Source organism: Chionomys nivalis, chromosome 16, assembly GCF_950005125.1.
Source record: "Chionomys nivalis chromosome 16, mChiNiv1.1, whole genome shotgun sequence".
NCBI lineage: Eukaryota > Metazoa > Chordata > Mammalia > Rodentia > Cricetidae > Chionomys > Chionomys nivalis.
In genome coordinates, this window is record NC_080101.1 from 14,218,294 (window position 1) to 14,239,574 (window position 21,281).

Below are 21,281 nucleotides of genomic sequence, written 5' to 3' on the forward strand. Positions count from 1 at the left end.
ACCCATTTAATCAAAACCATGCATATTTAGCACTCTGCGTAGCACAGTGTTACTCCACACCTATATAGCATTTCTCTATTGACCCTCAGACTCAGTCCCAGTGTATGCTAGATGGTGCCCTATGTATCTGAGGTACAATGCTTGACACACTGCCTACTGTCAATAACTTATGGTTTAAAAGGGGGATTGTGCACATGCTACACAAAACTCAGATAGGCCAACAAAACTGTGTTCTGGAGCTAGGACAGGAACTGTGCCTGTCACATGCAGGAATAATTCCTTAGACTGTGACGAGTGTGTTATAAACTAAACCCGCAGTAACATTTTTCGAAATGATATAAACAGACCACTTGCTTGGTAGGCAAGCAGCGTGGATTTAGACCTACGGTGTCTGCACAATGCACAGGTCTTCTCATAGGTGTCTACCCTAAACCTAGAACAGGAGGCTTACTTTCTGCTGAGATTCTAGATTGTACTTTCTCCTTCCGGGTTTCATACTGGGAATTCAGTTTTGCTGAACCACCATGGCATATGGCTTATGTCTTTGACCGTTCTGTCACAATGGGTACTTTTAAAAACTGGTACATAATGTAAGGCCATGTATAATATGCAATGCAAGGAATCTGCTAAGGCGAAACTTCCTACAACCTGTACCCAGGTCATAAAACAACAGCATTAGCAGACCCGACCCCCTATGTCCAACTGTCAAGTTACCTTTTATATCTGGCATCCTTTGCTCACCATTATGTTAGCATGAAATTCGCCCACATTGATAGTTTGGCTTTAGCTTATTCATCCTGGTTACAGAATTCTTCCTACTAACTTGCCTCACAGTTATCTACTTACCAGCTGTGGACACCTGGTTGTTTATGCTATGGAGCTGTTACAAACAGCATGAAGTCTCACCCCTCTTAACAAAGAATCAAAAACCCAAGTCTCCCCCCTGGACTTCAACTTTAAGACAAAATAAAGCAACACAAAGTGGATTTGTCCTTCCACCCGAAAACAACCTCTAGGAAAGGACAGTTATAGACACTGAGCACTAGGTTAAGGAAGACTCACAAACACAGGAACAGAGGAGGCAGGGTCAAACTACGCCTTTGAGATCACCTCCTGGCCACGTGCAGGTCAGGGAGCCCCTAAGGACATTTTTGTGGACTCCTCTACATGCAGGAGACAGAGTTGAGACCAGAAAAATAGCCAGAACCCAAGAGAGTGAAATTCAAAATGTCTGCACCTTGTAAGAACAGCCAGGCATGCAAAGACCTGGTAAAACACACGGGGCAGCAAAATCAAGAATCAAGAAGAAGCCAAAACCAACCTGGAAATGCTACTGGGACTAGAGCTTTCCTTCTGCCTAAGACACAAGACTTACTTTCCTTTCTCGCCTTCAGGCTGCACACGGGTCCTTATCACAGCAGTTCTAAGTGCCCAGAACACAATGAGGTGTTTCTCACCTTGTTCAGATTAGAGCTGTAACAGAGTACCAGCAAAGCAAGCTCCCACCTCTGTGGAGAAGGGAGAGGGAGAGGCTCTTGCTAGAGTTGTCTGAGTGTGGCCCACTCCACTGCCCCACTCCTCCGCTAAAACAGAACCTGGGTTTTAGCACATCCAAGTTTGGCCAGTGCTGTCTCTTCCCACTGTAAAATGCTTGCACTTCACAGGCAATGTTGAAGGGACAGCAAGGGGTAACCATGAAAGACCAAAATGAAACAGCACTAAGTGAAAAGAACCAAGTGCAGGTCAGGGAGATGGAAGGCAGGGGAAGATATTACAATCGTCCAGAACAAAAAAGAAAATGCAAGCTGTACAGTTTAGAATGCTAGAAAAAGGGAGAGCAGGGAAGGAAGGGCCAAAAGGAACCGCAGGTGAAGAATCCATGGGGCTTGTCTGATGATGGAGCGAGCACCTGGATGGCTCCAGGGCTGAGCTCAAGGAACTAGTCGTGACAGTCATAAAGCCTGAGCACGGTGCACAAACGGACAGGCAGGCACGTACAAACACATGAATAAAAAGAAACACAAAGGTCTCTGTAAAGAAAGAACAGCAATAGATGCTGTCAGGAGGGCGGGCCAATAAAATGTGCACAGTACTAGGGCTGTGCCTGGTGACTTCTGAGCACTTTTAGCAGCAACGAAGCATTTGATGGAGCCCAGAAGCAGACAGATCTTTTTTAAAAGCAGATTTAAAATGTGAGTCCTTAGAGCTAATAAAATGGCTCAGCAGGTAAGAGGAAATTATTGCCAAGATTGACATCCCGAGTTCAGGACCAGAAAGGTTTCAGACCCCTGAAAGCTCTCCTCTGACCACCACATGCTCACGGTGGCATTCCCAATAAATACACATGGCAATAAGTACATACATAATTTAAAAAATTAAAACGGGAAAGTAAATAAATAGGAGGTAAGGCATGATAATAGTGAAAATGTTGTGTTCCCCTAAAACAGCAGAATTGAGAGAAAGGGCCCAAGAGTGACCGGATGGAACAGGGGGACTTCCCTGGAGGGAATCTGTAAGAATATCTGCAGATACAGATAAGGCTAAAGGATCCACAACACAGTCAAGGATTAGAGCCATCTGCCAAGAACGTAGTAGGATGGTGAAGACATGGTGCAACAGACAGCACTAAATACAGACGCCAAGTGCTTCTGGACGGTGATCTGAGACCATGAATGTGTAGCAAGTACTAATCCACATGGTCAGCCACGGCCCTCTGCAGGACCCTGAAAGCTGAGAAGCTAAAGCCACTGGATGGATCCAGGACAACTGGGCAAACTGATACATGACGCCGAGCAGGGTGAGGCAAGGCAAAGGGCGAGGGCAAACTGCGGCTTCTGGGCTATGTGGAGAAGTGAAGGAAGCTGAGAGGGGACAGTGCAGGACACACCTGTGGATGAACAGCCACCAGGGGCTGCGCATCACAATCGCCCGGGAGCTAAAAACTTCTAACGCTGAGACCAATTTAATCTAAAACTCCAGGGGTGAGACCCTCGCAGCTGAGGCTTGTTAAGTCCCCTTCCCCCTCCTAGTACAAAGCAGAGAACCACAGACCTAAGTGACAGGGTTCCTGAAAGGAGGGGGGAGCTTTTAGAAAGAGGAGCAAGATGGACAAAGGCAGTTCTATGAGACTGGGAGGAGAGCGGCACAAATTGTCAGGAACATCCCCTAGCCATTATGGGGCTCCCTCTCGTTCACTTCCGGGTTATTTTTAGGTTGCTTCTGGCGGTGTACAGCAGAGTGATTTAGAAGCCAGAGCTGGTGGCAGGCAGCCTGGGTTTCTACCTCAGAGCAGGAGCTGTGTGCCCTTGGGCAAGTTGTTTCTTTATTGTGTGCATATTAGCGGCTACCTTGCTGGGTAGGTCCAGAAATACAGGCCGAAAAGTAAACATCCAATGACAGCTAATACTAAACACAGCCCAAAACAAACAGGAAAAAAGAAGCTTAAAAAAGGACCAGTGCTGTAATTCAAGGGTGTTTTCTGCTGTGTGTGACTTCTCCAAATTACCAAAGTTCAGATAAGAGATTTAGGGATGTTAAACAGTGGAAGAGAGGAACAGAAGTGAACTAGATGGCGTGTATGTATGCGCATGTGTGGAGAGAGAGAGAGAGAGAGACCGTGATTTCACGTGATGAAAACAGAGTAAGGGAAAATACGGTCTAGAACATACCTAAGACTTAGTTTAATCCTACCCAAGAGTCAAGCAAAGAGGCATGTGCCTGAAATTCCAACACTCTGGAGGCTATGGTAGTGGGATCCCAAGTTAAAGGACATCAAGAGCCTAAACAAACAGAAAGAAAGCCAATATATAGGCTGATGTAATGTTTAAAGTGAAAAAATTATATCAAATATTTAGGAAATATCTAAAGCTTTAGGGGGGCAAAGCTCAGGGGTAGGTAGAGCATTTGGCCAGCACATGTGAGGTCCTGGGTTCAATTCTCAGCACTGCAATGAACAAATGCTTTATGGACATCCAAAAGTCTAAAACAAAGATGAGACTAAGAAACATTACATATAGCAAGTTACTACGAGTTAAGAAGGACTGCTGGTGCCCTTTGGTTTGCATGGTGTAAGCCGAGTTCTCCTTTCAAAGACAGATGGGTTCTCCAGCAGGCAGAGGCTCTGCAGAGCCCCGACTGTGTTGCCATCCTTCAAACCTGCCTCAGCATGTTGGTCCCCAACCACAGAAGCCCCTTCACTTGACACTGGTAGGTGAGGAAGGAGCCAAGCTGAGACCCAGGCAGGATACACCATTCAAGGTAACTGTTGATTAGCATGCAATTCCAAGCAGTCTCCAGAGCAGAGGCTGCCCCACAGACTTCCATGCCGCTCGAGGTGAGAGTCCTCTCTGCGACCTAGTTTAATATCTGCAACACTAGATCTCACTTAGTGGCAGCATGAGCTATAATTGGTATTTTTAACAATATTCTTAATTGTTTTTATTTTGTTTTATTGAGACAGGGTTTCTCTGTGTAGCCCTGGCTGTCCTGGAACTAGCTCTGTAGACCAGGCTGGCCTTGAACTCACAGAGACCCATCTCCTCTACCTCCACGAGTGGTGGGATTGAAGGCGTGTGCCACCTCAGCTTCTTCTTCTTTTTTTTTTTTTTTTTTTTTTTTTGAGACAGGGTTTCTCCGTAGCTTTTTGGTTCCTGTCCTGGAACTAGCTCTTGTACACCAGGCTGGCCTTGAACTCACAGAGATCCGCTTGTCTCTGCCTCCCGAGTGCTGGGATTAAAGGCGTGCGCCACCACTGCCCGGCCCACCTCAGCTTCTTAACAATATTTTCTTATTCTAGTGAAGTATCTCCCCTGTGAACAAATACATCCATTGCACATTCAGAAATCAGCTTTTATCACAACTTCAGGAATACAATGAGTTAATGAGTACAAAGTGAATGACCCTATTATATAGTTAGGCTGTGCAAATTTTGGTTTTACTCTTCAAAGGCCACTGTTAAGTCAGGTCCCAGAGAGATGCTCTGTGTGCAAGGCTGGCTCTGTTAGCTACAGGGACAGTGAAGCTGGAGGCACCATTAGGATGCTGAGACCCACTTAACACGAACCATTATGAGCAGCAAGCCACGGGAAAAAAGAGAAAAAGGGTTTGGAGTCCCACCTTTTCCACTGAGCTAAACATGTCTACTCAGGAGCCACAGGAAGAAACACTCAGGGATTCTGCTGGATGCCACCACGCTTTGACTTGATGAGCCCCGACTGTCTGAGGCTTCGTGTCTGCTTCCTCCTAATATCAAGCTCTACAAAGCTGCTATGGTTTCCATGGTTTAACCCCTTGTTTCAGCCTTCCCATCTTTCAGGCTAATCCATCAACAGCTCAGGCTTGACTGTCCCCCAACTTGCAGTTTTGTTTGGGCTTAGCTGCAGAGGCAGGGCTGATCCCCCACTCCAGGCAGCTGGCAGCAATCTTAAATAGGGGTGAGGCTCCAGGACTTTGCCTAGGGCTTCCAAGAGAATACAGTCTGCAAGGGCAAAGGTCATCTTGCTTCATAGCCCCAGGCTGTGCTCTTATTTTGTTTGTTTCATTTTACAAGTTCTGCTGTGTGATTCCAGTAAAGCAACTGCTCCACGCCAGGAATTTCTCCCCTGTGCTCCACACCATGACTGCTAATATTGTACATCAAATCAGGCTGCGTATGCGATCAGCATGCCCATCACAGCCATCCCCAGTGACGAGTGGCCTCTATCATCACCACGTACACTTGGGCTCTGGAAGGCTGTTTATGATCAGTATGGTTGGGTTGTGACCCATGTTATTGCTGCAGAGAGCGTATCATTTAAAGACGGGCATCTAAATGGGCTTCAGCAGCCAGGTCTACCTTCTTTATGCAAGCCTTTGCTGACATAGGCTCCCATGAGAAAGAAATAACCAGGCGTTATCTAACCATACAGGACAGCATAAACTGTCCCCACTGGACAATGGACTCGCATATGGCGGAATATAAAGGAGTCATAGCACCACAGGAAGGCCAGCAGATCTCAACAACAGACTCACAAACAAACAAAAACAACCCACCTCACTAACTCTCTGGTGAGGCTACAATTAACTCTGGCCCACGGAAAACAGTACGTGTTTTGCTGAGAGCAACCAAGAAAGATGGCTCACAGAAGAAGAAGCCACCAGATAATGCTCAAAAATACACAGCTCTCTTGAGCATGCAATGAGCGGTCCCTATTCCTACACAATTCCCATTCAAAGCAGCCCCTAACCTTTAAACTACTCTGTGTTTGGAAGAAAACTGTGGATGGAGAGAGAATGGGGACATTTGTGAGCCAACCCTGGCTAGTTCTGGGCTCTACATTCCCCAAAGGACAGAAGTGAATGTAAAGATTATTTTTAGCAAGACAACTGGTCCTTCAGGAAAACCTTCTGAGGGAAAATTGAACACAGACTGATGTAAACAGATTGACAGGAATCTGTTCTATTTCACCTGCTGCTACTGGCTTAGACATAGTGAGAGCATGATTTTACTTGGTCCTCTTTCATTAAAATCTATGTCCACTAAAAGCATCAAAAATTCTGACCATTTGCCTCAAAGCACAATTACCAACAGAGACTGAAATAATGAATATATTAACACACACATATACAATACTGCTATTAGAAAAACTCAAAGATCATTTATTCAACAAGTTGTAATTTAATGTTTAGAGGATCCTGTGGATACAGTGGTAAATAAGTCAACATCTCAAAACTTCTGTACCCTCAATAACTTACAATGCATACATGAAATGGGAAAATCACTTTCTATTTCTACTTAAATGGGTAATTCCCCCAAACCACAGAAAGACATAAGAAGTCCCACTCCAAGCCCCTTACAAAACCAAAGTCTAAAGAAAGAAGTAGTTATGCAAAAATTAAAGAAAAACAAGATGTTTTTAAAGGGAGGAGAAAAGAGGAAGGGTGATAATCTTGAAGACAGTACGGTGCACTCACAGGAATGCCAATAATCAGAGGCTGTTGAAGAAAAAGGGTGGGGCTATGTCCCCAATGAATTGTGGGATGTGTAAGAAGCCTACCTGAAGGCAGTGGGGAGCCCTGGCAAGAGCTAAAGCTCAGAACCCTAGATTGCAGAATGACAACAAGGTGACAATACAAAACGCTGAAGCAGAAAGGGAGCAAAACTCTAGAGACACTGATGAGCATTAACATTTCCAACAATGTAGGGGAGCCGTGGGGATGGACTGAGTCAATGTGTGGGGAAACGGACAACCAATCAAGAGAACCATCAGTGAGTAGTAAAACTGAATTACAATTTTTATTTCGCTATTTAGAACCATCACATGAGCCAGTACTCGGGAGGCAGAAGCAGACAGATCTATTTGAGTTGGAGGCCAGCCTGGTCTACAGAGCAAGTTCTAGGAGAGTCAGGGCTACACAGAGAAACCTTATCTCGAAAAGAGCAAAAAGTACTTCTGAGTTTGGAGAGATGGCTCAGCAGCCATCTTACTGTTCTTGTAGACGACCCGGGTTCAGCTCCCAGCATCTACACAGAGGCTCATGTTACCAGACTGTAACTCCAGGTCCTTCTTTCTGGCCTCTGTGGGTACCAGTGATAGACACTCATACCCATAAAATTAAGTAGGTAAGTCTTTTTTAAAGAGCAGCGTTTCCAAGCTAGGCTGGCACTTACAATTAACAAAAACAGTAAGGTCTAATGTCAATCAGTAGAGCGCTATACACAGAGGGGAAAGGTATTCATTACAGGAGAAGGGACAATGGGGAAGAGAGAGCAAGAATGGATGAGAGATACATCAACCATCAAAAAGGATGGCTCCGCTTCCAAAGAAAACAACTGCGTTCAGACTTTTGTATGCTTTCATCTCAGTTCCCAACTAGGAAACCAAACTCACTCTGACAAAGAGGAGAAACAAAATAACCCATAAAGAGCACTTAGCCTGCACTGACTGCTTGAGACTATGATCACCTGCTATTTTTAGAAGATCAAAATCTTGGGAATAAGACCCTTCCCATAAAAGTATCTGCCACCTAAAATACTACTACGAAATGACTGTGCCTCAGTTTGGTATTAAAGTTGAAGAGGAACAAAGTGGGTGGCAGAGATATCCGTGAGTAGAGACAGATTCTTAACATGGGAAACACCTGTTTCTATTTGATAGACAACTAGTCTTTATTTGGCAGGGGCGGGGGGGGGGGAGTGAGGGTATGAGAATTGTGAGACTTGTGAAATCAGAACAAATAACGTCACCAAAGGGCTAGTCAATGTGTGAATCAGACGTCAGCAACACTGTTTAAAATGCAGGCCAGGACTTTTATCTAATTGTAAGATACAATAGAACAGAGTCAGTGTGCCATTGATACACTGTAGCTAATAGTTTTCCTTACACTTTCAGTGCAATATCAGTGTTCCACATGCACCTTTAACAGCTGGGAGCCCACCCTCATGCTGACCTGACACCTGATACAAGGGCTGTGTCAGTGTTTAGAAACCTGGGGGTTGCAAGACAACCAGCTGCAAGTACAAGTTTTTAGGATGGGGAGAGGCGCACCAGCATATGCTAATTCATTTTTGTCATACTTAAAAGGACAGGAAGGATAAAGCTGAACATTCATTCAGAAAACACATCCTTTCATTAAAATAAAGATGGTTCTCCCCCTCCCCACCAAAAAAGCCAGGTGGTGGTGACTCACACCTCTAGTCCCAGCACTTGGGGGAGTCAGAAGAAGGCCAGCCTGGTCTATAAGAGGGAGTTCCAGGATAGCCAGAGCAACATAGGAAAACCTAAATCAACAAATAAATAACTAGGTCCCCATTCTGCACACTGTTTTAACCAAAATATTATTTACATAGTTTTTAACTTTGTTAAATGCTGAGACTCAACTGTGATTTTACTTACACAGTAAGGAAAGGGCAAAGAAAAACAAAAAAGAATTTGTCCTCTTCTGAAAAACAATTCCTGTCAAGCTGGGAAATATCTTTCTTATTTATTTATTTATTTATTTTGAAAACATACATATAAAAAAGTGGACAATGATGGTCGGACCAGATCACAAAAAGATACTTGGTAAAAACCAGCCAAGCAAACAACAACAACAGAAAGAGAATGCGTGAATTTATGTACAAATTCTTCTGCTGGTTATTTGCTTTAGTTTTTGTGTGACAGGGTCTCACAGTCTACCCCAGGCTAGGCTTCACTGCACAGTCCGCCTGCTGAGAGGACAGGTGTGTGCCGAGGTCACTACTCTGCCTATTTGTTTTATATTCACGTATCCATTTCAAAAGAGCATTTACAAGGCCTGTAGTTAGCAAATGAAACCTGTTATAAGTTAATTATGTTTCCTTTGTTTGATCTGCGCATCTCTGTTTAGGAATTCGGTTTGTTTTATTTTTGTTTTGCGACAGGGTCTCTCCATCATGTAACTCTGGTTGTCTCTCCTGGAACCCACCATCAACACCAGGGTGGCTTTGAATTTAGACATCTACTTCCATGTGTGCCACCACACCCAAGCCCAGAACATGTTCTTATCGGTTAAAAAAAAAAAAAGAGTAATAAGGAGCTGGTAGGAGATATGGCTCAGCAGGTAAAGGTGCTTGTCACCAGGCCTGATAACCTGATCCCAGCCCCCACATGGCAGAAAGAAGCAAACTAACTCTTGCAGGCTGTCATCGCATCTCCAAGCCCATGTCACACACACACACACACACACACACACACACACACACACACACACACACTTTTTAAAAATCTAAAGGTAATGTCCTGGAGTATTTTTTTAAAAAAAATTACAAAGCCTTTTTACTTCAAGGAAGCTAAATGTTTATTTATACCATGCTCAAAACTGTAAAATTATAGCTGGGCGTGGTTGGCACAGGTCTTTGATCCCGGCACTCTGGCAGAGGCAGGTGGATCTCTGTGAGTTCAAGGTCAGCCTGGTCTACAATGAGTACTGAGACACCCAGTGAGACCCTATCCCAAAAACAAACAAAAAAGTCAGATTATTTTGAGAAAAATCTGTTTATAACACATTAGTCACAAAAATAAACAAATAAATAATGGAACACAAAAATTTTGAAGGCAAGGAGCAAACACACTCTGGCTGGCTATTTGAAGTAGCGGATACATCGATCATGCTAACGTTCAGGAAGTGCGATGCTCTTACTGTATGCATAGACTGGAGGGGGCAGGATTCCAGAAGGTTCAGTAAAAGGGTTTGCTTTAAGTTGAGCTATAAATTTAATATTTAAACTAATAAATTAAAGACTCTGAAACAAGATCTTAAAATTCATCACTAAATAAGAAATGGATTTATAAAAGTCAAGAAAGTCTGCAAAAGAATGAAAGGGCTGGCTGTCTTGCCAGCTAATAAAACTGCATTAATTAAAGCAGAATAGATCTTGTACAAAAAAACAATGGGACCATGATCCAGCACTAGAACCAAAGTGCAAAGAATTTAGTCTATGAAAAAGGCTGTTATTTTTCTAAACAAAGGAATAATCAGACCACTTGGTAAACGACCTGGGAACAAGTTGGGTATATATTTAAGTGAAACTCACATTAGGGCCCCAGGTCTCACTGTATAACAAAAAATGAGAGAATCAAAGTGTAAAAGGTGAAAAAAATCAAAAGAAAATTCACAACATTAGAAGAAAGCAGACTAAGATATATGACTAACATATATCATTGGGAATGCAGACGATGAAAGGAAAAATAAGACAGAAGACCTGTCCACTTAACACCCCAGTCTCAAGTTGAGAGACAATAAAATAGACTGGGGGAAAATTACAGCATGTGACAGACGGATGAACACAGGAGTTACTGTCAATTAAACAGATGAACTTGGCAACAGACTGCAGGACAGACAAAAGAGTATGGCCACATAACTTATGAAACTAGAGTATAAATATCTGAAAAGCTACTCAGTGGAACCAGTAACTAAATGGATGAAAATCAAAACAAAAGAAACGGCGAGGAATAAGGGACGCAGAGCTGGACGATAGCCCCCGTTCAACAGGGCCGGGACTGTGAGCCGCTGTCACATCCTTTATGAGGCGACATCGTACCAAAGATGGAAAGATGGACCACTTTTAGTTCAACACTTCCTCCCTCTGAAATGTGAACTAAAGAGACGTATGGATAAGAATTCATCCCAGGGACTGGTAACATATCTCAGGGATAAAGCACCTACTTGCCCAACATGCAAGAAAAAGTTAAGAAATACAAATAAAATCATTAAAATGCTGCTTAGTAAACCGGAATCAACCGAATTGCCTACCAATAACAACAAATAAATATTAATAGCTCAGAATCCAAAATGCCTGAAAGGATGGAAAGAGCTCACACAGTTGTTGATACAGAGAAAAACAATAGGAAGTCACTTTTCAGGCCGCCCCCCATGGGCAGTAGTCTGGTGTGTCTGCCTCTTTGTGCTTGCTTCTAGCACCTACAACAGTGGCCTGTACTGCTTGTCAAAAATCATTTATCAAGTAGGTGAGATTTTAAAGCAGGCTATAGAACGAGAGTCGTGACGTGGTCTCCTCTTTCCTCCTCTGCCTATTAAATATAATTGGGGAGGTAGGCATAGAAGTTTAACAGCATAATATTTTGGTATATGTATAACTATGTTCTTTAATTCTTCTTGTACTAAATTCCTTAAATAGTAACTATTTTTTAAAAAGAGCCCATGTAGTTATAATGAATACAACTTAAAAATTCTAAAGTCAGCAGTGCCATACTGACTGGAGTATGTTTTCTTTCACTTTCAAAGAAAAAAAAAAGCCTGCTAGTTTATCTTGTACAAGTGTCATCTTCTCAGTATCAAGAAACAGCATGCCGAATGGAGAGAAGCACATCTTTTCTACAGTGGGAAAAAGCAACTAAAAGTAATTCCCTAACACCCTATTCTACCCTATTCTATTTGGTGGTAAAAATCCACACCCCCCCCCCACACACACACAACGGACTAAAATGCCAAATGAGTTCATCTCTACACATGTATTTCGTTTCCTTACACAGGCTTCATTTTAAAGGCATTTTACTGAAGAATCAAAACTAGCCACCTATATCATGTCTCTCTCCAGCCCTTCACCCTGTTCTGTTTTATTCCTAAGCTTTACAGGGAATAACCTTATTTGGATTTTTATCAAGTTTCATTCTTCTAGAATGTAAGCTCCCCGAGGGCAGGAGTTTTGTCCTGCTCTCATCTGCGTCCCCAGCCCAGTGCTAGGTGGAATCTAGTAGGCCTCGGGAAGTACCTGCCAAATATTGTCTGTGTGGAGGGAGAAAGGATACAACTCCAAACAAGCCAATAAATGAAGAATTGGAAAAAATGAAAAAGAAAAAGGAAAGGAAGGAAGAAAAATGATACTGAAACGCCACCCTGACAGGACTGAAAACTGTACACAGGCTCGGAGACTGACGTTTTACAAAGCAGGCAGGTGCTCCACACCTATGTAAGCATACAGCTCTTCCAGGAAGGAGAAAACCCACAGGGAAGTCTCCCGGTGGTGCCAAACAGCTCCCGGAAGAGTGTTAAGGACCATCACCATAACAGAGACGTGGCCCGCACGGAGGGAGGGGTAAGCCCACAATACACCATACATCCTGGCCCAGATGGAAAAAAAAATCACACGAATTCCCCACACAATCAGACCGAGCAGGCAACCATCCACCAGACACAGAAGCAGGCGCCTTCCCCAGGGCTGGCTCTGCAGTCTCCTGCAACCCAGGAGCCCGGTCGCGACACCAGCGCTATTCCCTCTCCAGGACCCCGCGCCGCACCGCCCCAAGGAGATCAAGAGGGGGAACCGTTTGAGGATCAGCTTTCTCTACCCCCGGAGCCCGCGAGCCTCCACGACGCACACGCCTGCCAGCACAGCTGGTCCCCGAGGCCCCGACCCTCCGACTCACGTGTAGATGATGGACATGAAATGCATCAGCCACAGCACCACGAAGAGCACGAAGCCGAACAAGGCCATTCCCTCCTGGGCCAGGTCCAGCAGCGCCATCCCCCGGCCCGCTGGCCCGGCCCGGCCCGCTCCGGCCGCCGCGGACAGCGCTGCCGCGGGAGGAGGACGCGGGGGCCGCCGGGTGGGGGGCGCGGGCCGCGCGTGGAAGGTGGGAGAGGAAGGGCCGGCGGGGCGGCGGGCGTGCGGACGGAAGGGGCGGGCAGGGCCTGCGCGCCCCCGGCCGCTCGGCGCGCGCTCGGCACCGCGCGCTCCTCAGCGTGCGCGCGGTAGGGGGGCTGCGGGCGCAGCGCTAATCGCTCTGCGCGCTCCAGGCGGCCGTTGCCGCGCGCTCGGGCTCCCGTGGTCCTGACCCTTCCGACTGCCGCCGCCGCCGCCGACCCCGACCCGTTCGCTCGCTGCGACTCTGCGTTCTGCTCCGTACCCGCCGCCGGCGCCCGAGTCCCGGCACGGTGCGGTCCGCCCCGCCCCGCCCTCCGGAGTCCGCTGCCCGCCCCCCCGGGGCGGTGCCCTCGCGTCTAGGTGCCCGCCCGCCCGCGCGCCCACGGGCGGAGCTGCCCCCGCGTGCTCGCCGCCCTGCAGCCGCCAACCGCTGCCGCCGCCCGCGCCCGCGGGTTCAATCTCCGTGCGCCCCCTGCACCGTCTCTAAGCAGCGCGCGCCGCCTCTACACTTTCTCTTGGCCAAATCCCCAGATTCAGAATTGGAATCCCTGTATGCTGGATGCTGGAATCGCCCAAGATTGTACGTCCACTAGGGCAGCTGAGTGTAACTTGGCTAAGATGTAGCTAAGAGAGTTATGGAAATGTAGCTAGTTCAAGCAGGGTTGGGCCGTTAGTGTTGCCAGTACACTGCAGATGCCCACAAACCATCTCATTCATAAAACTTGTGTTATTTGCTGGAATGATAGATTTTGGACATGCTGGGTTAAATTATGTTACTTTTTTTTTGGTAAGGCTGTTAAAAATGTTGCTAGGGCTTAAGGTTTGATTACACGCGGGCACGTTACTGAAATGGGGGAAAATAAAGGCTGGGCACTGTGTGGGAAGCATGTACATAGCTCAATTACTTCTGGGACTGAGGCAGGAGGATTACCTGCACTTGAGCACACAAATTTCAGGCTAGACTGGGCAAATTCTGAGAACCCCTGCGGTGGAAAAACAAAACGGTATTCTAATTTTCTAATTTTAAATCAGTCCTGGGAGAGGCTGGTCGTAAATGTTTCCATTTGTTTCTTCAGCATGGATACAGGATACATTTATATTGCTTACTATTGTTCTGTGTTTAAACTGTTTATTATTCCAGTTATTTTTTTAAAAAAAATAATCCACGACCTTCTTCGAGGTATTTTGTAATTGATTCAGTTTGAAGATGTTTGTTTTTTCTATTGACTGTGGTTAATAATAATTGGGTAGCCTCAATCTATGATTTACATGATAAACTACAATTACAAGAATTTAAGGTTTGCAATGTCGTTTGCTCTACTGGTGTAAAATCAGTGAGAAAGAATCACGCTTAAAAACTAATTTCGCATTGTCGAGAGCTACTTGTTGGTAATTACAGTAGGATGGAATCCGTTCATGCAAACAGTAGCGTGGGTTTTAAATGCCACAGTTGGCATTTAATCCATCATTCCTAAGACCTACTTTAAAGAATTTAATAATTTCAAAATTCCAAAATGGAAACGCATCTCACATCCAATGGCATCTTACAAATAAAATAATAGGCCAGATTTGTTTTCCTTAAAATGTGCTTGTTATGGGGGCTGGAGACATAGTTCAGTGGTTAAGAGCACTGGCTGCTCTTCTGGAGGACCTGGGTTCAACCCAGCACCCACATGGCAGCTCACAACTGTCGGTAGCTCCTGTTCCAGGGGATCTGACACCTTCACACAGACGTATATGCAAGCAAAACATCAATGCACATAAAATAAAAAAATGATTAAAAAAGTAAAATGTGCATGTTATTCATATACAAAACAATACTGGGTGTTATTGGACGTGGCCAATGACATGAGTTGCTCAATTCGTGCATTTTGCTGCATTTTTTTTTTCATTTTTCCAAATCTTTCCTGAACCCTTACAGCAAAGGATTCCATAGGGTACAATGGGCAACACAGAAAAGCTCAAGAAAATTCTTGTAATTGTGTAGTAAAGTCCAATAAAGATCAACTATGTTGCACTTCACCTTGGTTAAATTTAGTCTGCTCAAATCTGGCTGTGGAACAACAGCCCTTAGGGGCTGGAAAGACAGCTCAGCTGTTGAGAGCACTTGCTACTCTTCCGAAGGACTGGGGTAGGAGATGCATGCTGTGCCCATGGAGGACAGAAGAGGGCGTCTGGTCCCCCATCTGACCCCCAGAACTGAAGTTACAGATGTTTGTGAACAGCCAAGTGGGTGCCACTCAGGTCCTTTGGAAGAGCAACCAGTGCTGTCAACATACTGCATGATTTCAACACTGATACTCTGAGAAAGGCAAAGTAAAAACAAAAAATACCTACCAATGTTTGCCACTTATTCTGTGTGATCCTGTGATGAAATATGACATATACTAACAACAGGCCGGAAAGTACGGCAAGAGTGAATGCTAGCATTAAGTGTGGACTTTGGGTGATAAGGATGTGTTGTTTCATCAGTTGTAATAAATGTATCACTCTAGTGTGAGATTTGGACACTAGAGAAGTCCTGGAGAGAGGGGGGCAGTAGGGTGTGTGGGAATGCCAGATTTTCTGCTCACTTTGGCTGTGAGCTTAAAGCTACTCCAAAGTCATCTAAAAATAGTGACCGTACATATCTTATATAATATATTATATAAACCTATGTATTGAATGTATTCAAATAGCTAAATATGTTTTTTGTTTTGTTTATTAAATGCATCTATTTGATTTGTTTTGTTTTTGTTTTTTGTTAGTTTGTTTGCTTTTGGTTTTTCAAAACAGGTTTCTCTATATAGCTTTTGCCATCCTAGAACTCTATAGCCCAGGCTGGCCTCAAACTCACAGAGATCTGCCTCTGCCTCCTGAGTGCTGGGATTAAAGGCGTGTGCCACTACCGCCTGGCTCAAATATGTTTTATTAATTATGTAAATGTATGTAACAGGAAATGCTGTAAGTCTGAACTAGTAAGATCAATGAGTGCTAATAACTTTACACCTTGTAAGCAAGTATTAAAATATTTGTGGAGTGCATGAATAAACTAACCAACATTGACAGAAGTCACTGGTAAATTTGCTCAGATTTCTTCTTTCTTCAATTTTAAAAAAGTTGTGTTTTAAAGAAAAAAATATATTAGCCACCATAGTTCTTCCTTCCCCTTTCAAAGTTAATTCACGAAACTGAGTAAAGATATTTAGTTCTAGAAGTCCAGCTCTGCGCAGGTCACCTGCTTGGCAGGCTCAGAGTCTGAGTTTAATCCCAGCACCAACACGGAGGATTCCTGTGTGGTTTTGCCTGTTCACAGCTGGAAGGCCTCATAGAAAATCCATTCTCTGAGTTAATAGCACTATTTTTGTTTCAATGTCGACCAAGTTTTCTATCTTTGTCCGCATTATTTTTTTTAAATGTTTCATATAAACATCTTAAAAATCGGAGTTCAGAGCTGGGATGGTGGTACACACTGGTCACCCTTGCATGTGAGAGGCAGAGGCAGAAAGATGGCGAGTTAGAGGGGGTGACCAAGTGACCCAGAGAGACCAGGTCTCCACAAACCAGCCCACAGTGATACTGATCACAGCAATGCAGTCCCAAATGTTACTGTGTTAGGACGTATATTGTAAGTTTTCGTCCCTGTAAAAGCTTTTCAAATTTAAGTGCAGAAAAGTTATTCCCCAGGAACTGAGTAAATTTGAAGTTTCAAAGGCACACTTAATTCCTGATGCTAATTGACAAGAGAAATAATATTTCTCCTTTGTTCTATTTGGAATTAGGAAAACATGGTGTTTAGGTACAGCTGAGGTGATGAGAATATCTTTGTTTCCCATAAAATGTTTACTTTGTAGAGGCCTTCAGATCCTGGGGTACCTGTATTACCCTGAACAACCTTCAAGTGCTACAAAGGTTGCAAGCAAATTGATTGCTCAGGCCTTGGGTCTTGTTGATAAACTGTAGGTGTGGTACATTCCTTTATGTGGGTGTGGTCCAGGGGAGTGCCCACAGGTCACTAGAGTTCAAATTCTCTTAGGCTGCTTTGCTCTTGTCTGAAAGCCCAGCTAAAATCTGCTTTATTATACACTTACTTTATTTTAAATTTTTTGTATTTGATTTACAATGTATTTTGCTAAACCACAGTTTGCTTAGTCAAAACATCAATATGTATTTATTATTTAGCCATATTTCTCCTATTTCCAACAAGAAGAAACAGATGTTGTTGGTATTTTCCTAAATTGAGCAGAAAACACTTTCTAAAAAGGTGTGTGAGTGTGTGCATGTGTGCGTGTGTATACACAAGAGTGTACTTGCTTGTGTCAGTGCTTGTGGGGAGCCAGATGTCAGCATCAGGTATTTTCCTCAGTCACTTCTCCATCTTATCATTTATTTACTTATTTATTCATTCATTCATTCATTTATTGAGACACAGCCTCTCATTGAACCTGAAGGTTACAGTTTCAGATAGACTGACTGGTCACTGAGCTCCTAGGATCCTCCCGTGTTCAAACCCTTGCCGACTTCCACCCAGCACTGGGTTTATAGACACCCACTGCTGCTGCCAGATTGTCACATAAATTTTGAGGACCTGAACTCAGGTCCTCAAAGCGCTTCATCCACTGAACCATCATCTCCCGAGCTCCTGGCCTTAACCTTCTAGGTTTACTACTCAGACGCTGCCGCGCCCGGCTGGAAGAAAGCACTCCCGAAAGACAGCACCCTCTTGACTCTTCTGCCTGCCCCTTGCTCTCCAAAGTGAGTGTTTTGGACTTCCTATTAATGGAAGTAACTGATATGCTAGAAGGAAAGACCAAGATGCTTAAATTGCCAATGTATTTTGGCATCTCTCACAGTGTATTTTGCTACATTTCAGAGGTTAAGACTAATATGTACATGATATTGCTTACTACATTAAATGATAACAGACAAAAATTGACTTTGCAGATGGGCACTTTGAGGACTGAACATCTATTATGTGGTGTTTAACTCAGTACTGCCCTTGCTTAGTCATGTAATCAACACTGGCTTTAGGTCCAAACTCCATCTCCCTCACTTATCAGATCTATAAGGCAGTTACTTCACTTAATCTTTTTGGCCTCCAATTATATATCCCATGACTGCTATAAAATTAAGTTAATATTTTAAGATATCATCTGACACATAGCTTCTAATTCTTATTATTTATTAATCTGTCCTGTCCCTTTAAGAGACAAGCCACGCCCACTCTCTCCCCTGTGGCCTGAGGCAAGCTGATCTTTAGCTTCCAGCCTGAATCTCTTCCTTTTCTGTCTCCCTCTCAAAGAGGCAGCTTTTGTCTCTCCTCTCTCTCTCTCTCTCTCTCTCTCTCTCTCTCTCTCTCTCTCTCTCCCTCTCTGCTATTCTCCCCTTCTCTCTTTCCCCATTCATAACTCACTAAATAAATATCTAACCTCACTCTGCATGGCATGCCTATCCATGTCTCGCCTGCTGCATGGCTTGGGGAACTGTGCCACACCTGCCTGGGACTGGCTGTTCTTGGGACCCGCTGCCTGCCCCAACTTGGGACCTGCAGCATTTTTGTCCCACAGCATTTTATTAATCCACAAGCCACTTGACTTAGTTAGGGTTACTATTGCTGTGATGAAATACTGTGACCAAAGCAACATGAAGAGAAAAGGATTTATTCAGCTTACACTTCAACATGGCAGTTCATTATCAAAGGAAGTCAGGACAGGAACTTACATAGGGCAAGAACCTGCAGGCAGGAGTTGATGCAGAGGCCATGGAGGGGTGCTGCTTACTGGCTTGCTCCTCATGGATTGTTCAGCCTGCTTTCTTATAGAACTTAGGACCGCCAGTCCAGGATGCCACCATCCTCAATGGGCTGGGTCTTCCCTCACAAATCACTAGTTAATAAAATACCCTACAAACTTGTCTAGATCCAGATCTTAAGAGGCATTTCCTCATCTGAGGCTCCCTCTTCTCTGATGACTCAGGCTTCTGTCAAGTTGACATAAAACCAGCCAGTACAACATTATTATGCCATCGAGCACATCCTGCATGACAGATTGATATTGTAGCACACAGGCTCCAATGCTGGATAAAATCATTGATATCTTTTCTCCCCTGGAAGATTGCATTGCACCTTCCAGCATTATGAAAGAGAGTCAACAGGGAGGTTGCGTATCCTTCAACCAAAGTGCATGGTTTCTTCAGCAATATAGTCTCTCCACCTAGTTCTTCAGACGACAAAGAGCAATGGCAGTAGCCAGTGGTTGCTTTTGTAGATCTTTAGGACCTTCCTGACTATGGCTTTGCACTCAAGAACTCACGAACATCTGTTATTGCCTCCATCAATCAATGATATTTGAGCTGAGATGAACGATGCAGAAGAATCGGCCGTGCAAATGTGTAAGGAAGGAGAGCTTGGTGTACAAGATCAAGCCAATCAAAATTCCAGCATCAGTGAGAGACAAGTTCCCAAGACCCCAGTCCAAGTTGGGAAGATATTGACTGCTGATGGCAGCTGAGAGAGAGGTAGTTATTTTTCTTTGGGGTCGCAGTCACTGTAGGTTGCCCATGCTCTAGCGGATAGACCCACACCGGTGCACACAAGCATAGCACTAATTGGTTGCAGTGAAAAAAAGACATTAAGTTGGGAAGGAGGCACGCTGGGTGCTCCAGATAGAAATGGAGAAAAGAAATGAAAGAGGATATGATAATGCATTGTATGCACAGACGAATTCTCAAAGAACAAATAAAAATATTTCTAAGTCATATATTCAAGAAAGAGATAGGAAATAAACTAATATTCTAAAGAAGGAACAGAAAGAAAGCCTTTACATTATGTTTGGCAACTCATAGTTCTTCTGAGTGGTGATATTATTAAAGCACTAAGAGGAAATGAGGGAAAGGCAGATTGAGAAATTGCATGCTTTTTTCTGGATGTGTGATTGAATCACTTCATGATTAATGCTGGCAAAAGCGCTATTCTACACTGAACAAAGCTACTTGGGAGCCGTTATTGAACATCTTCTGGAATTCTATGTGGATGTACTCCAGAAGCTAAGCACACTCATTCATTCCACAAATACTTATCCAACACTTATTATGTCATAAGTATGGCTTCAAATGATGGGAACACAGCAGTAAGCTAAGTTCCAGCTGTCACAAAACTTAATGGGAAAAGCATGCAACACCACCAAAATGAACCAACAAAATGAACCGTTGGGGTGTGTCTGAGAGGAGATAGAGAATCAATCAATGTGTGTCCTGATCTGACTGGTGGGGTTCCCTAAAGACAACATTTGAGCAAGATGCTGAATGAATGAGCAATTCAGCCATGACATTATGTAAAGAAGGAACATGCTGTGTACTGAGAAGCTACATGTCTAAAGTACCCACAGAAGAGCCCTTGGCGGCTCTGAAGGTCATAGTTGTGATTCTGGATTTTACTTAAGAGATATGAAGCACTGGAGTGTGGGATACATGCGATTCCATGAATTGGCTTACATTTTTAAGAGATCTTGGAGGAGCTGGGGATATGGCTCTGGGGTCAACAGCACTGGCTGCTCCTCCAGGGGACCTAGGTTCAATTCCCAGCATCCATGTTGTGTAGCTCACAACAGGCTACACCTCCAGCTCCAGATGCCTTTGGCACTTGAGTATATACACAGATTCATACACAGACACATACTAAACATGTCTTTAAAAATAAATTAAAAGTAAATTAACTGGGTGGTGGTGCATACCTTTAACTCCAGCACTTGGAGGTAGAGGCAGATGGATCTCTGTGAGTTCAAGGCCAATCTGGTCTACAGAGAGAGTTCCAGGACAGCCAAGATCACACAGGGAAATCTTGCCTTGAAAAACAAAAACCAAGCCGGGCGGTGGTGGCGCACGCCTTTAATCCCAGCACTCAGGAGGCAGAGGCAGGCGGATCTCTGTGAGTTCAAGGCCAGCCTGGTCTACAAGTGCTAGTTCCAGGACAGGAACCAAAAGCTATGGAGAATCTCTGTCTCGAAAAATCCAAAAAAAAAAAAAAAAAAAAAAAAACCCAAAAAAACAAAAACCAAACAAACAAAAATCCCCTTCTTTACCAAATATGTCCAAAACCTCTGTATAAATATGCGGTGACCATTTTTGGAATTCACTTACATCAGTTAATGTAACAATTAATTGAATGACTTGAATATGATAATAACCAGAGCTGGCAGACGCA

At 44.1% G+C, this 21,281-nt stretch overlaps 1 protein-coding gene across 1 annotated transcript in view; it reads right to left on the bottom strand.

Moving 5' to 3' along the window:
- Ugcg (UDP-glucose ceramide glucosyltransferase) overlaps positions 1 to 13,393 on the bottom strand; it is a 33,364-nt gene extending 19,971 nt beyond the window's left edge. The window contains exon 1 of the mRNA XM_057791075.1: positions 12,885 to 13,393. Within this exon, the coding sequence (XP_057647058.1) occupies positions 12,885 to 12,982 (98 nt within the window). The 5' untranslated portion in view covers positions 12,983 to 13,393. The remainder of the gene's footprint in view (positions 1 to 12,884) is intronic.
- Positions 13,394 to 21,281: the final 7,888 nt, after the last annotated feature.